Source organism: Augochlora pura, chromosome 10 (assembly GCF_028453695.1).
Source record: "Augochlora pura isolate Apur16 chromosome 10, APUR_v2.2.1, whole genome shotgun sequence".
In the NCBI taxonomy this organism is placed as follows: domain Eukaryota; kingdom Metazoa; phylum Arthropoda; class Insecta; order Hymenoptera; family Halictidae; genus Augochlora; species Augochlora pura.
The window spans coordinates 7929622-7946581 of NC_135781.1; the positions used below are offsets into that span (position 1 = coordinate 7929622).

The window sequence follows — 16960 nt, forward strand, 5'->3', positions numbered from 1 at the left end:
ACCGATGAATACCCGGCAATAAACGCGTTCTGCCAGACCCGGGGCCCTCCCGCACCCCCCTTTACCCCTCGGCACCCCCCGCGCCGACATTCCAACGGCAGTTAGAAATACAAGTTCCGCGACAGCAATTTCGCTTTTCCGCGGGGAACTCTTGATCGTCGGTTTCCATCGCATTGTCGGCGTTCCCCGGCTAACAATGAGACGTCACGATTTATTTTCCCCTCCCCCTCCTCCCCCACCGCGGAGGGTCCCGGGGACCGGGGAAAAATTGAAAGTGCCTCTTAGGCGGCGCTTTTAATCAGCGTGCCGTGAATTAAAGACCAATTGAACGTCCCAGAAAAATGTCGGCTGCCGAAAGGGTAGACGGATTCTCTGTCCCATCGGCGTGACGATTAACCCTTTTCAACGGGAACCAAGACTTGATCGCGCGATCCTCACGGTCGTGTTAAACGCGGAATTCTATTGTACATATACCATATATATATATACGGTTCACCTTGCGCAACCGATACCGCTCGGATGGAATTATAATTGAATGGGAACCTCGAATAAGGGTCGACGCTCTGTATTTGCGAGTTTATGAGATAACGCGGCTCGAAGTTATACTGTGTTTGATGGATAGGCCGTCCGTCCCGATACCGTAGACGCAGACCTTTAAACTATTCGAATATGATCACATTTATTCCGTGAAATTAGATAATTAGTTACGGCCATAAACACAACACCGTTGTGAAAAGGTACACGTGTATTTTACTTCGAATGCAATACGATATGATGCAATAATTAGAAATGACGAATTTTTTACTGGATTTCTGTGTTTTGTAATCGATATAGATCATTCTGCATAAAGATCCACGGTATGGTAATGAAGGGGAAGGGATCGATTATCAAACTGCGGAACTTTATGCAAAATAAAAATGTTCTAATTTAGTCATCGAACTCAGAAATTGCATATAATTGAATTTCACTTTTAAATAATTTCGATAAAGTAAACGGTACATCGTAATATTTGGAAATTTGTCTAAAATGTTTATACACTCCAGTATTTTGTTTAGTCATTTTTATCGTAATTGCATAAAACTCGCAATCTACGGATTATTATCAAAAGTTGCATTTAAAGTGCGAGAATTAAAAGGGTATTAAATACGTATATAAAGGTATTGAAATTATCGGAGCAGAAGTAATTGTCTTCTCATTGTTTTTTTTTTAATCTCATTGTACCCTTAAACTGGAAAGGACTCATTGTTGTATTAATAAATCTGCTGCTTCGATCACAGACGAATCGAAACCATTCAGTGATCTTTCAATTGAAAGAATAAGAATACCCGGTAAGTTCTTTTTACATTGTTATAACATTATTACGCTTTGAAATGAACTTGTTAGGGTCATTTAAGGAATTTTAGCTTCCCTTCCATAAATTTTACTATGAAACAGCATCCTAAAGTGAAAATAAAGGACCTCCATTTATTGACAAGTGTTTTAATTTTAGTGTACAATTACACTAATACTTGATTACATTATTTTACGTTATTTTTCAATGAGACCGTAGGAACTCAAGAAAACGACGAGACGATGAAGTAAACTGTATCTCCTACTGCTGCATATGCACATCCCTGAAAGTTGTTTATTGCTCTCGACCAATAAAACAGCGTTAGATCGTAATGCCCCTGTTGGTCGAAACCATAGAATGGTATAATAGTTCCATAGAATATTTAGTATCCACGAAGAAAGTTGAAAATCCGGTACATGGCTTGCTGGCTTCTTAGATTTAAGCTTCGACGCTTAAATGCTACAGAAACGGAAGAGAATGACACTTCGCCGATGATCTTGCTCGACCATGAACAACATCGAGCATCAGAGCCTAGCTAATCTTCGCCACGTGGCAGTATGTCACAAATAAAAATGTGTGGCGCGATCATAAAAGTGTTGCAATTTTGTCGGAACACTTGTTACACCGATTTTCGTGTACTTTGGAAATATGTGTAACAAATAATTAATACATAGTGTATCATAAAGTTGCACAACACTTGTACCTAGAAGCTGCATACTTTTGATCTAATTAATCGTCTGAACTTTTCGATTTATTTAACCCTGCGGAGGTCGCTGTTTTAAGAGTTTCTTGCCGATTAAATCTTGACTATCGCGAAAAAGATAAATGTTAATTTTTCTATCAGTATTGATTTTTGATCAATTTTTTTAAATACGAGAAATCAGCTTTGAAATTTGTAAAAATCTCTTTCTTAGCCCTAAGTCCCTGTAGTAAAATTATACCAAATTTTCTCTCTAATAATATAATTTCGAAATAGCGTATAAATATACCAAAATTCTTCTTCTATTTTAAACGACAGCTGAACATTTTTCTCAGAAACGCATAAAATCCGCAGTCGACATACAAGCTGCGTTCTCATTGTTAGCTGAAAAATATTTTCCAATCTTATCTAAAGAACAGATTGTGAAAGGCTTTCGCAGGGTTACCGTGCAACAAAGAAATGGTACAAATAATGTATTCGATTCATCCACGTACCCGTGTATAGCTAGACAAACAATGAATACGTTCTTGTTTAAAAAAAAAAAAAGAACGAGTAGTATTCCCTATGATCGGCGTTGATTCATCACCAATCGCACAGAACGTTTTCCTCACACCAATGCACACTACACTTGAAACTATTTGTTCGTGGGATGAGATCACATGCAAGCTGCATTGGACGAGAATTGAGTGCACAATATTGAGATATGTTATGCCGTCGTAAGTAATAGACCAGGTCGACGACCACGTGTCGTGTTTTAATCGTCGTGTTGTTTTTTTTTAGCGCGTCGCGGGATTCTTGCGTACGCGAGGCATGCCCTGATGCATGAGAGATGACATTCGGAAAGAACGCGAGGTTGCATGAGCATGTTTTTGAATAAGCATTAATCTAGATGGATAAGGGAAATGAATTTGGTCGCTGTTAGAACTTAGAACAGAGGCTCTCCGTACGATAACCGATTTTAATAGGCGATTATACGTGACGCGAAAAGTTGTGTTACAATAATTACATTTCAATGAATTAGGCGTTCGGTGATTACTGGCGTGGTTAACGCGCGAGATCATTTTCAAGCTTTGTCTTGAAAGTTAAGCGATACATAGGTAGAACAAAGCAACTGATAAGTGGAATGTACCAATTTTTGTAAAAATTTAAAAGATTATTCTTACAGTTTTTTACAGATTGCGTAACAAAATTAGAATGTAAAATGAAGTACGAATTCGACATATTATTTTTCGGAAATTAAGGAAAATGTCTGTGACATTTTATATCCTGAACAATCATCCGCTGTCTAATTATTTAATTATCTTATTCCGGTTAATTGTAACCCTTTCTATTAAATTAATTCTTGAGATTGGATGCAACTAAAATTGCAAATAGAAAAGAAAAAATAAATTGCAGTGGAGAACAATGACTACGAAACGATGGAACAAGTTCATACAATAATTGTATTACACTGCGATTTGTACGAACTATCTTTAAGAAAAAAATTTAATTAAACATTAAATTAAATTACACAGAAAAATATAGTTAAAAATATATATAAAAATCCAATGCAATCAAGCGTTTTATTCGGTGCAAAAGTAGCGACGATTCATAGAAAAATAAAAGAAAATATATTAAAATGAACTTTTCCCACTGTCGTTGTCCAGCGTGCACCGCTGCAAAAAAAATTCCGAACGTCGCGTCACACCCGGTACATTCGCAGCTAACGAAATAGTCGCAAGCGGACTGCAAATCTTTCTGCGAAGTCACGCGAATCGTTTCATACAAATCCTAAATAAGAATAAAATACTTTGTTCCCGTGAAATGCAAATTTATTTCGGTTGCCGTGGTTACGCGTTTCTCCGGGCTTCGCAAATCTGCGTCTGCCATAAATGCATAAAAATCCGCGGTCCAGTTATAAGATTCGAGGGAAACGTTTCTGCAACCTGTTTAACTGGAATAGAGCACAATACCGCGTCTATGGGGAAAAAGTTGAGAGAATAATGGACGCGGAACAGAGAAATAAAAAGTTGCAACCCGAGGAGGGGGGGGGGGGGGGGGGGGAATTTCTTTCAGCTTCGAAACTTGCGTCGGACAGAACCAATTTAAGCGCATTCGCCGGCCGAAAATGAATCGAGAGAGAGAGAGAGAGAGAGAGAGCAATTTTAGTGTGACCCCCGCGCGATTATTAAAACAAAACGCGAAAAATGTTCTATGAACGTTTCCATACCGAAATCAGGCGTTTCTAACCAAGTTAGAAACGCTTCGGTGTGCCCGGTGTGTTATGTTTTCCGTCAGCAAACGTTTGAAATGTCAGCTGCCCGATTCAATACACGGTTCGGCACGTCTCCTCAGAGATTGACGGGAAACGTTCGAAAATCACAAACCGCTCTCTCCTATTTATCGGATACAATTTTCGCGTCGGTTCAGTTCCTATTACGCGATAGTTTCGGTAAACGCGCGGAAACCGAACGAATCTCATCGTTAGACTGCGAAATTTGTGCATTTATTACAGGAGCCGGCCAACGAAGTTTCATACAGCGAACAGAGAAAAAGAATGTTGAACTTGTTAAAGTGATTAAAGAAGATGGAACATTATCCATCGCCTTCGATTTTACGCAGAAAATTTTGATTTCGCACAACGATCAACAATTCGCTTGCGACTTAGAAACGCGTGATTTTTTGTTCTACAATTATCGAACAATTACGCTTTAGCGAACACTGTAAGACATAGTTATAAAATATAAATAATGAGAGAAGCGTAGCGATCAATTTTTGTCAGAATTACTATACAGATTAGACGCGTGTAACGATTAGAAAGTAGTTTATTCTGTGTAGTATCTAGAACAGAGGCTCTCGAAATGAAACGCACATAACGAACGCATAAAAAATATTGAACGATGGTATCAGAACGGTTGAACGACCTTTGCAAATACATTCGTTTGCAAATGTCTGAATGCAATATATTCTTCAAAGAATTATTAGATTTTCCCTGCGAATGATAAGATTAGAATTGGCTTATCACCATAAGCGTAATGAAACACGATTAGGGAAAGATAACGACCATAAATTCTACGGTGTTAGAACCTGTACAGTGCTCCGAAAAGCTGACGGTATCAAGGCCTATATGCACAAGCATTTGACAATAGCGGCGCAGACAACGAAACACATATTTAAGAAGCATTGTCATTTGTTATCGCTAATGTTATGCGAAGCATTACTTCGTTCCTAAATGCTGTGACTGAGCAAACATTCGGGCCAGGAAGTGTACAAAACGTTTTCATCGTGGACGAAATTGCTTAAGAAACCTGTAAAACAATGCCAACCTGTCTATTATTGCGAAATCTTAAAACAGAATTCTGATTCCACTGTAATAGACTGGAAGATCTCGGCCCCATTGTTTATCGCCTATTATTAGCATACCCATTGCTCCACTTATGCGCGAGCTTTAAAGGGATCGGAGACCTTATTATTCAATTCATCGTCGGTATTCTTTATTTAAATAGAAGCAAAGTAATCCACTTTCATTCACGGAAGATCCCGGCGTGCCACCGACCAAGATAGCACCGCGCCGAATTGGAATAATATAGTTCGCGATTTACGCAATCGTTGCCATTGTCGCGCGAACGCGATCGCGACCACCTATTTCGCAACGGCGACAAATTTATTTCTTTGTCGATATATGCGAGACCCGCGCTCTTTGTTTCTCGCTTGACAAAGTACCCGTGGAAATAGAGACTGTTAGAGGAGCCGCGACGAGACGAACTCGTTAATGAATACAATCGACTAGCCGCGGCCTCCGATCGGTGTAATTTCTGACGAAAGAGTCCGTCGGAGCGGCAACCGGCGAGGTTGGAAAAAAATTCGCGATGTAAAAACGGAATGAAACGTTTCATTGTGTGCCGGTTTACCGTGGTGCGCAAATAACGGGACAGTTTCAATATCAAGCGATGATTTAAACGGCTATTTACATTGAAAAGTCTGCTCATAACTGCAGCAGGAAACTCGTTAAATTACAGGCCCATGCCGAGAACGTTAAACAGTTGATCAAACCTTGAAAAATCGAGCCGCGTCACCGGCAAAGATTCCCCGTTCCTATACGGGGGGTGGGGGAGGGGGGAATTTCAGCTCGTTTGCTTCGCGACACGAATTGCGTCGAAAAGTCGGGAAGATCAGGTTAAGCCTTTATCCGGTGGAATATGCATGTATCAGTGTAAACAGTTCAAAATTCATACGTTCTCGCGCCGCGCGTCGCACGCCGCCGATGTAATTTGTACGGTGGCGTGAAGCATTCGATGATACCGTAACCGGTAATCGCATTTGTAAATTCGTGCCGGGACGAGGGAAATTTTATAGTATCGCCGCGCGGGTCCGGCTAGCATTAATTAATTGAAAAATTAAAGGGCGTCGAGCCGAAGGATCTCGCAACGTCGAATTTTGATGGTGGTCGGAGCTATTACGCAAACGAGGATGCGTTCTGCCGAAAATCGAGAGGAAATTCGTTCCTTTTATCGTTCCGGATCTTTCGATCGTGCAAAGATTTTTACAAAATCTTTGAAAATTTTTACAAAATTCGAAAAATGCTTACGTATTTAAAAAGACATTTTTTATCGAAAGTGCTTTAGGATTTGTTTATTTAGACGTATTTATTGATCGCGAATTTGTGGTTCGTCTGCGGCACTGTCTGAAATGAAACGTTCCAAATGCAAAAATATTTGTCGAGTAAAGTTTGATTGTTTTTGCAAAATCCTTGCGAACGCTATCGCGTAATCTCTCAGCGCCTCTATGTTTGATTAGCAGTCATAAATTAAGGCAGATAATCGCATCACAGAGTTGGAATCATAATTTAGAACAGTCGACCTAAATTTCCTTTAAAATGCCTGACCCGGACTGACAACGATTGTAAATGTAAATTGAAAACAGTTCAATAATGTAAATGAACTGGAAAAGATGGAAAGCGTTAAAGCAAGAAGGAATTAAAAAATTATACAACACCTTGCAGCGAACTGGAAATCTCATTAAATAATTAGCAGTTTTAATAAAATGGCATCTCGAGCGAGCCAACTAACTATTGTTGCTCCGATATTTCAATGTAATAAATTGTTTGTTACGAATCTCGTAATATTGTATTCTTGATTATTTCACCTATACAAATAAGTAAAATGTTTTAAAATTTTATCGGTCGCGGTTTATATGACTAATATATAATTTTGTATAAATATTTACCGTAGGCTGAATAAGCTGTGTTTATTTTGACACGAATTGCTTACGTGACTCGAAGGCAAATCAATGACCGAGTCTGCAATAAAATCTCTAATAAAGTAAACATATCTGTTATTTCTTTATCACCCATTCACAATAATATAATATCGTATTTATTAGAAAAAAAGTTAATAAGAATATATGACCTATGAATTGAAAAGTAAATCCCGCAACAAATTGATTTTTTAATATATAAATAAAAAAATTTTATTGAGTGAAATATGACCTAGCTTCGGCTTTCGTCCGACCATTAAACAGTCGGTTAAACAAAATCACTATGTTTTACAGCTACATTGGAAACTGGTTGAAAAATTGGAAAAAGTTTATCAATATTTACTAGAAATATAGTCATGGGACTCCGATTGATTGCGCCGTATCGAGAGACAGTTTAAAAATAGTATTTTACTTGCTTTTCTTGAAAAACAGGAATAGATTTGTTAGTGGAGAAAATCGTTTCGTGAACAGGACTGTTAAGGATATTTTTATCGAACCTTTTTTACATATCTACTTTTATCAAATCAATTATTCGATCATGATTAGAAAACTAAAAAGTGAATTGAAGAAGAGTGAAGTAGCATTAATTATTCAATTATTAAAATTAAAATTATTAAAAATTCAAGATTTGTAAGTCTTATGACTATTTAAGTAAAAGTAATAATATCGAATTAAAACCATAAAAGACGTCCTCCGACTTCTTTCGTGCAAATAATGCCACGTTAAAATGTCTGACGATCTTGTGCCAAAAATATCGAATTAATATTTCGCGAGCCGTCTGTCGACCTCTTTAGCGAAAATAGTATTAATTTAATGATCGCCGAACAGATGCCGCGTCAACTCGATTCGAAAAGCCGCTCGCGATCGTACCTAATAATTACAAATCTCGTTTGAATAAAGCCAACGTCCCGTGGCGTTCCAACAAACTATCTTTCGGTATCGCAAATTTCGAGCGAATTTCGTGTTCCCCCGAACCACCGCAGGGGGTCGAGAGTAACCAGAGAGAAAAAAGATCAAATTTCCAATCAACCGTGGATCCGATCGGAACACGTCTCCTTCATCCGACATGCCGACTGAAAAAAATAATTCCCTCGAACCAGACGAGCTGTCTGTTGCGCAGATTAGTTAAACGATCCGCGGTGCAGAAACGGTGCCGCGGTTGAGTGCGTTTCACTGTACCGGCAACGAGCCGCGCGATAATAAATTCTAACGTTCAAAGTTGTCCCCGGTTCGCGCCGCGAAAACCTGCAAACAAAAGGCGCGGAATAATGGCGTGCGACGAGCACCTGGAACCTCGGCCGTAAAGCCGCGCTAACAGGAAAGGGAGCATCGCTGGCAACGGAGTCAAAAGAAGGAGCCGCAAGAAAACCGGAGGACGACAGTGATCCGAATCACGAGCGAAAATTGCTCCAGCAAAGTCGATGAAGCGTTTAAAAAATTATCGATTTTCGAGTCATGCTATACGTATTTCATTTCACTATCTTGAGCGCGTAAATCTCGCTACTCTTGTACAATTCCAAGCGACGTTTAATGCTCTCATGTGTATACAACAGATAACGGCAGTTTTTTGCCGCGGCATACGTCGAAAATTGCATTTCAGCCAAATTGTTTGGAAAGGTACCACTGTGCGCCGTGTTGAAGTTTCGCAGCCCCAGGGCAATTTTATCAATTTCTTTCGTTCTTTCGTTTTCTCTTAACCTCAACACTTTACCGATCGGTCATTTCTGTTATTACAGGGTAATTATATTTATAAACATTTTTATATTTTCATAAAATTTGCATGAAACAGTATTTATTTGATCTATTCCCTTTATTTTATTTTTATTTTATTTATATAATTAATTACTTTTATCTCAATAATAGATACAAAATTATTGGTTTCCATGACAATCGATTTAAAAGCTACCGATCAAGGGAAAATGCCAACTTATAGGTTTATAATGCTAATTTATACTGGTCGGTAAAGTGTTAAACTAAACTTAATGTTAAACGGTATACTTCACATGTGTATTTTACGCACGGGTTTAGTGCAAGGCAAAAGTACCTGTTATGGAATGCTTTTCTCGAGGAGTAAAAGATTATCATTTTATGACAACTAAAAAGTGTTATCGTTGAAAATTTATACTACCGTTCAATAGGATGATATATACATTTTGTAATGTATGTACATGGCATCTCGCACTCAATTATCTCCTAAACTATAGTTAAATAAATATGTCAAATGAAACTTTCCCTGTTCCGAGGTGAATATCCTACAATCGTAGCAAATTTTTACTGAGTGGAAAGTTTACGAGGTTTCTAGGTAACCTTGGATCCCTTTTTAATGGAACTGTATATTTTCTTTTATATAAACCGATTGTGCATTTTAAAATCAATTCATTATATCAATTCTGAAGTAATACTTTGCTTATTGAAGATCGTTCAAAATCACGGAAATATGTCCACCGAGTAAAAATGTACAACTATTATAAGATATCCCCCTTAAAACAGGGTAAGGTACATTTGTAATATTTTCTGAAACGACCTATAGTTTAGGCTTACATGGCACATCATGTATATTTCACTGAAGAAACAATTCACCCTCATATATAAGCTATCACCGTATAATTCAAATGTTTCATAAAATATGATATACAATAGATAAAAAAAAAATGATCTATTTTGTTGAAAGCTCCAGATATCAATTTAATGAGTACAGAAATTGATACGATTAATCTAAGAACGTTTGTCTTGCTCCGAGTGCGTTCGTCAACACGGCGCACAGCGATGCCGTCAGAAGACGAAAGAGGAAGCCCGTGGTCGGCAATGAACGCGGTCGGACGGCGGTATCCGCGAAACTTTTAATTAGCGAGCTTATCCATTCATCCGCGTGCTCGGTCGAAGGGAACAGCTGTGCTTCGCCGCCGAAAACGGACGAGGAAAAAAAAAAGAAAGAAAGAACGACGTAACAGCGACGGAGAATGTACAAGTGGCTGTCAAGCTGCGCGAAATAAGAGGAACGCCGCATCGCACAGGGCGCGGGTGGGCCAAGGGGTGGCGCGCCGCAAGAAAGAGGGGCCGAAACGGGGCGAACGAGAAGATGGCGGGAAATAAACGAGGTGTGGTAGACTGGACCGAGGCTCCTGATCCCACAATGCACCACAATAGACCGCCGACGATGGTTTTGCATATGAAAGAGGGCCGAGAATAGAGACCGCGAGAGATAGGTGCACGTAGTATGATATTATATCTGACTAGGGTTCCGCGCCGCCACCCTCGGTGCCCCTCTCCTCTCCCCTCCCCCTCCGCCCGCCACTTATTTCTCTCTTCTTCATCTTCCACGGCGGTCTATCGCCATCTTTCTACGGCTTCGTCGACCTTCTCTGCCCTCTCCGAGGCTATTTTTCTCCCCGGTTTTCTGTTTTCCTGACCTGTGTTTCCCTTTATCCGTCCGCCACCCTCCGAAGCGCCCGAGCCCGCTATCTCCCTCTCGAGGCCCCCCCCCCCCCCCCCCCTTCCCGCCAGGTTCTCGTCGTCGAGAAGCTACGAGACGGCCGGGGGCCGATCGTAAGTTGAAAACGCGTAAGGGAAACTGCATTAGGCGAAGGGGCGTCTTTCGCTCGAGATAAACTCGTTTCCATAGCGCCGCGACCCTTTAAGTCGTAGCTCTCATTGTACTGCGAATTTGCGATCTCCCCGGATTATATCGGAGGAACCTCGATGATTCGCCGACGGGGGGAGGGGGCCGCGACGCGCCATGTTTTCGAACGAGAAAAGGGTTTTCCTACGGGTGGATTACGCAAAGATCGTTTCGCCGGTCGAGAATCTATGAATATTTCGAGACACTCGAAGGCCGGAGGACCGCGGCGTCCTTGCCGAACGCGAGCCGGTTCGCCATTTTTCTTGCGCCGGATCTAAGGACTCTCCGTTGGCTCTCTCCGGCGTGTGCTCGCGGAACTTCGGCAGATTCTGTTTCGGAACAGAATGGAATATATCGGATTTGTTCGAGAAGCTTGTCGCTTTTATTTTACACGTGGGCGAGCCTGGTACCCTGGTACGCGATAAGCAAAGTTTTTGTACGATAAGCAATGGTGTTTCTGCGATGAGCGAAGTTTGTTGGGGATCATCGTTGACGATTCTGACGATAACAAATGAGGGTGCGACCGCAGCGTTGGATTCCTCGCGAAGATTCCAAAATAAGAAAGAACTGGTCGAATACTTTTATTGGACGTATTAAGCAACGGTCGCGGTTACCGTTGATGAGTTTTATTCGATCCGTATAATTACGCTTGAATGGCAGATATAATCAGCGATTTTTAATGGCGTTCGAAGCACTGTCCAGGTTAAGTTAAATTAAACGGCACGAAGATATCCAGACGCGTAAAAACGGCGATCTAACTTTAATCCTAAACTCAGAGGATCGTTAGCTGAATAATACTTATTGGCTTGAGAAAAATTGTATTCACGATTCGACGTTGCGATGTAGATAATCTATCAACAAAATAACGAGGAGCCTCTAGGAAGTGAACGCATAATGGTTTAAAAAATGATAGGCAGGTAAAATGCTCTAAACAATTCAGGGTTCCGGAAAAGCTTTTTAACTATTAACCTCTCAACTCCGGGAGCCATATAAAGAAACCTAGTTGTGCCAAAATGTACACCATATAATTATAAATAATACCTCGTAATTTTTTATTATTAAAAAATATTAATATTAAAAAATGAATATCATAATCTTAATATCGTTAAGATTGCAACATTATTTTCGAATTAATGTATAAAATACATAGGTCGATAATTATTCCCGCCGTTGAGGGGTTAAGGCTGTTCAACTGATATAAACAATTATACGATTCGTAAAAATAATTTTACGCTTTACGTATATCGTTAAAGGCCGACATTAGACGCTAATAAATTTATTTGAAGCAAAGAACACGGAGGATAAAAAAAATAGGAAAAACTAATTGCGTCAGACACCGTTTTAAGCTAGAAAATAAACCATTGTAATCAAGAACTTTGAAAATTGTTTTTAAAAAAGCAAGCATCCTGCAAGATCACGCGGAAGTCAGTAAACTGAAATTTAAGTATCAGCACCACTTAATAAAATACACCGACAAGATATTCTCAAATACGACCGACCTTTTATGGTTCCGAGGCGTAAGTAACCCCATAAGAGAGCAGACGATGACTCGGCCAAGAATCCCCCAGCGAGCTTAACTTTCACGTTGCCAAGTCGCGAAACGCGCACCATCGATCATCATTCGACGAATCGGCTGGACAAAGAGTGGCTCGTTGGTACGAAAACGAGTGGAAGGCGCGGGAAAGAGGGGGGGGGGGCGAGAGGAATATAGAGAAAGAGAAAGGGAGAAAGAGGGAGGGAGGGAAAGAGAGAAAAGAGAGGGAAAGGAGGGAAAGTGGCATAAATGTTTCAGAGTCGCGAGCATCTGTCGTCCGGAGACTTTTTCAGTTCTCGAAGAGAGCCCGTTTTTTGGAGCTCTCCAGGGTAAGGCGCCTAGGGGTGGAGGCAGAAGGAAGAGGACCGCGCGGAGAGGGGTTGGCGGTGGTGTCAGGGCGGCTCAAGGGGCGAGGGAAGGGGTTTACTATCCTCGTATAATGTATTATAAGTGGAGGCACTCACAGGGCCGTCAGTACCAAACACTCAAAGCCCTACCCTGCCTCTCTCGGTTCTATCTAGCCGTTCGTGTCTCACCCCCCTCCGAGCCCCACGCCGTTCCCTGTACACTCCGCTTTCGAGTTATCGATAAGAACCGCAGACCTCTTTTGTTGGTTGATAGATAGCCTTTCAAAGCGACGCGAGGTCAAATATTCGACATGCCGGGGGTTCAATTTCATGCCAATAATATCTATGCGAAATAAGGGCCGGAAGCTTCCCCAACCCCGTACCGCCGTTCGCCGAGATTTTTCGCGAAACATCGACCGAGCCGCCCCTTGCCCCGCCGAGAACGTGACTTAGTTGAAATGCGATCTGATTATGCAACGATTAACCCTTTCAGGATCCAACGAAATGACGATGTCGTGGAAAAAGTGGCTACGTTTTATATTAATCCTTATCGGAAGTATTTCAAGTTATTTTTTAATAAAAATTCATTCACATATTTTCGACAAAATCTTTGCGTCGAGTCGCCCAAAGTTTCCTGCCAAATTTTATTCCTAATAAATAATTTCATTCCTAATAAATAAATGTCTGACTTTACTGAATAAAAACATTATATGAGGCTATTACACTAATTGTTCCAAATGGCTCCTTAATTACCAGAATTTTTGCAGATTCCAATTTAAGTAAATTATTCAAATCTGAACACCTCTTTCGCTGTGAATGCTATTAATCCTGTTTTAAATACCATGAAATTTTCGTTACTATCGAGTTGGCGCATAAATGACTAAATCACTAACGCAATTTGGTAATAATTAATGAAATTACGGCGACGCAAACCGCAATCGAATCAAATATTACATTTTAATCATCATTCGATATCAGGACTGAATTTCATCAAACGCCGGTAACATAACACCTAAACTATTATGGTAATGAATTATTTCTAGTAATTTATTCAATCAATTTAATGGGACCCATATCAAGCGCAACCGGCTTTATAAGTTGCTTAGGAAGTTGTTTAATTAAGTGGTGCTGAAACAAACGAGACAATATTTTGTTTATTTTACAATATTAATCCCAATATTGTTCAATTTCGATCGCAGTCCGTAAAATGAAAATTAATATGGTTTAACTTCGCTTAAAATTTGCGTGATAATCCGGATTCTCGATCAAAGCAAAGTTCATCAAAGCGTTTTAAAAGTAGACTGAAATGAGCCACTAGCTCAATTAATTACACAGTACATCGGGGCGTGTGTGATTACCGACGGACGCTATATTAGCTTGCTCTAAACCGAAAGTGATTCTATCTAAAAAGGGAATCGTTTTCTAGCCAATATTTGTCAGGCTGGTTCTGTCTGTTATTAAAACCGTAGTATATATTTGAAATTTCACAGGTACAATTTAAGCCGTAAATTTTAATAACACAAAACTATTCAACGATGCAGATGCTAGTGTTCTCTCGATATATTTAAGTAACACAAAGCACGAAAAAAAAGTTATTTTCACTTCAATGATACTTTCCGAGGTAACAAACGGTGTCTGACATCAATTAATTTCTTTCGTTTAGGAGATCAAACTTACAATGAATCTTGTTCGAAGCTTTATGGAATATTGCTTACGTCTCGCGGGCAAAAGATTTTAATGACTTGGCTATAAAAAGATTAAATATAATATTTATCGAAAGCAATATATTTATAATTTTAATATACATGCATTAATATCGATACAAACAAATTATCCTCGTCAAACATCCGAACAACGTCAGCGATATAATCGAATAGGCTTTACGACAAGTATACTAATTCTGTTCGCTCTCGGTAAGTGTCGGACTTGCGCTGCGGTTGACAGAGAATCGTGACCATACGATCGGTCCCACGATTTGCGACCTAGGAGATCGATTAACGATTAAGCGTTCGGCTTGAGGTTGAGGCGTTGACGGAGCGAGAGCCTGTGCATAATGCTAGCTGATAAGTTAAATAAGAAACGGAGCGACGCGAATCGTCGGGAAGTCGAACGGCGTGTTAAGAAATGGGTTTGTGAGGCCAGGTGGCGTGGATCAAAGCGGACACCAAGGCGATCCTGGCGATCCAGGAGCACGTGATCACGAACAACGCGCGTTTATCAGTAACGCACAGCGACTACAACACGTGGACGCTCAGCATCCATTCCGTACGCCGGGAAGATCGAGGCATTTATATGTGTCAGGTCAACACGAATCCTATGAAGAGTCAGGTAAGGAAAGGCTATCCTTCGGAATAGCTGGCGCGCAATAAAAAACGTGAGAGCGAGAGAAAAAGAGAGAGTGAGAGAGAGAGAGAGAGAGTGTGTGCGAGAGCGACGAGAGAAAGGATAGAAAGAAAGAGAAAGAGAAGAAAAAGTAAAGGAGGGAGATAAAGCACATACCCGGAGAAGTGGAGAATCTTTTTACCCTAGATCCGGGTCAGATTTTTATTGTGCGCGATGCTTTTGCATGGAGGGCATTCATTTTAAAGTGAAATCCGTTCCGCGCCCGGCAAGTATTTGTTTCCAGCGGGCCGTTGCCGAGGATTCTATGTTCAAAAATCTCATTGAAAATTTTCCATCGTCAGAGACACACGACAACCCCGTTGTTGTTCCCGTCCGTTTAAAACACGCTTGATGATTCGATCGTTTCGGCGACCGCGGCAAAAATATTTGTTTTATCTGTGCGGGACGCCCGGCCGTGAAATCGAATATATTGGTGCCGCGGCGAAATTATCTTGATTGTTTTTTTTTCTATTTTGTTTTAGTCCGTTTGATAGCGTGTCGTGTTTGTTTTTTTTTTTTACTTGCGCCCGAAGATACGGGACTGGGAACACTGGGTCACGTTGTCAACATTCTATTTCATTTTCGGTATTTAACGCGCGGTTCACTTTCCGTTGTTAACGAGACGCGTGAGAATTTTGTCGACAATGAAATTGTTGAGGAGAAATTTTTGTAGATGTGTTCCGTTCAGTTGTGATTTACAATGGAACCTCTGTTTTGTGGATATTTTTCGTGTAAATATTTTAATAGATAATTATCTATTACTCGATCGTTCTGTTATGCGAACACTGTTTTTACTCAGTTGCTTTTACAGGATGAAGTCTGACAGAAAATTGTTTCAAAAAATTGCCATAAAATCAACAAGTTTACTCCGTTTTGTTTTGAAATATTTTATTAACTATATTTCACACAGCAGAGGTTCTATTATATTTGTAAGTAAGTAAACGAAGATCGTAGCTAACCAACCAAATAGAGATCATGAACAAATAACATAATAGCTACCCTTTCGTGAAAACATTATGCTGATAGTTTGTTCCGTTTCACGATTAAGTTGGAACCTTGGTAAACAAATTCGTTCTATACGTTGCTGCGTTAACTGTGCAACAACATTCGAGCGATAGAAATTACATTAAAATGTACCGAACAAATTTTCCGAACAATGTTTTCATGAATAAAAGTTCTGGGGGTTGCAGAGAAAGGTAATTGATTTATCGATTAATCGACCTTACAGATTGCGTTCCTGGAAGTGGTGATACCGCCGGATATAATATCCGAGGAAACCTCGAACGATCTGATGGTACCCGAGGGCGCATCCGCAAAATTGGTGTGCAAAGCTCGCGGATACCCGAAACCTGAAATCGTTTGGAAACGAGAAGATGGCACCGAAATTATTTCCCGGGACGGTCTCTCCGGTGGCAAAACGAAAAGTAAGTGCCCGGGCTCTCTCTAATTGTGAATTATTCTAGCTGCGCGAAATATGCTAAAGACTTTTAAACTGCGGTAACTTCTTAAGTGAACCATCTTTTTTCATTATCGGGCGAAAAATCTGAGCGAACTTGATTAAATGCGAAGACGGAAATGTTTCTTTAAAAATATAAATACGTGTCTAATAATTATTAACGGACTGGCGATGTTTATACAATCTCGTATTTTTTATCACTTTTATGAGAGAAAGACTTTTTGTATATAAAAATGAATAGTTATTTAAAAACTTAATTATGAAAATGTTCATTATGTTAGTTTCATTTGTCTTGCGTTATGTCTTGACTAATTTAAAAAATTAAAGAATCAGTTGGTTGACAAATTTACCGGTAGC

The 16960-nt window shown here is 40.0% G+C and overlaps 1 protein-coding gene across 1 annotated transcript in view; it reads left to right on the plus strand.

Moving 5' to 3' along the window:
* The window catches only part of LOC144475949 (lachesin), a 147675-nt gene that overhangs the window by 91081 nt on the left and 39634 nt on the right, over window positions 1-16960 (plus strand). Inside the window, exons 3-4 of the mRNA XM_078192405.1 lie at window positions 14908-15093; window positions 16376-16571. Of these exons, the coding sequence (XP_078048531.1) occupies window positions 14908-15093; window positions 16376-16571 (382 nt within the window). The remainder of the gene's footprint in view (window positions 1-14907; window positions 15094-16375; window positions 16572-16960) is intronic.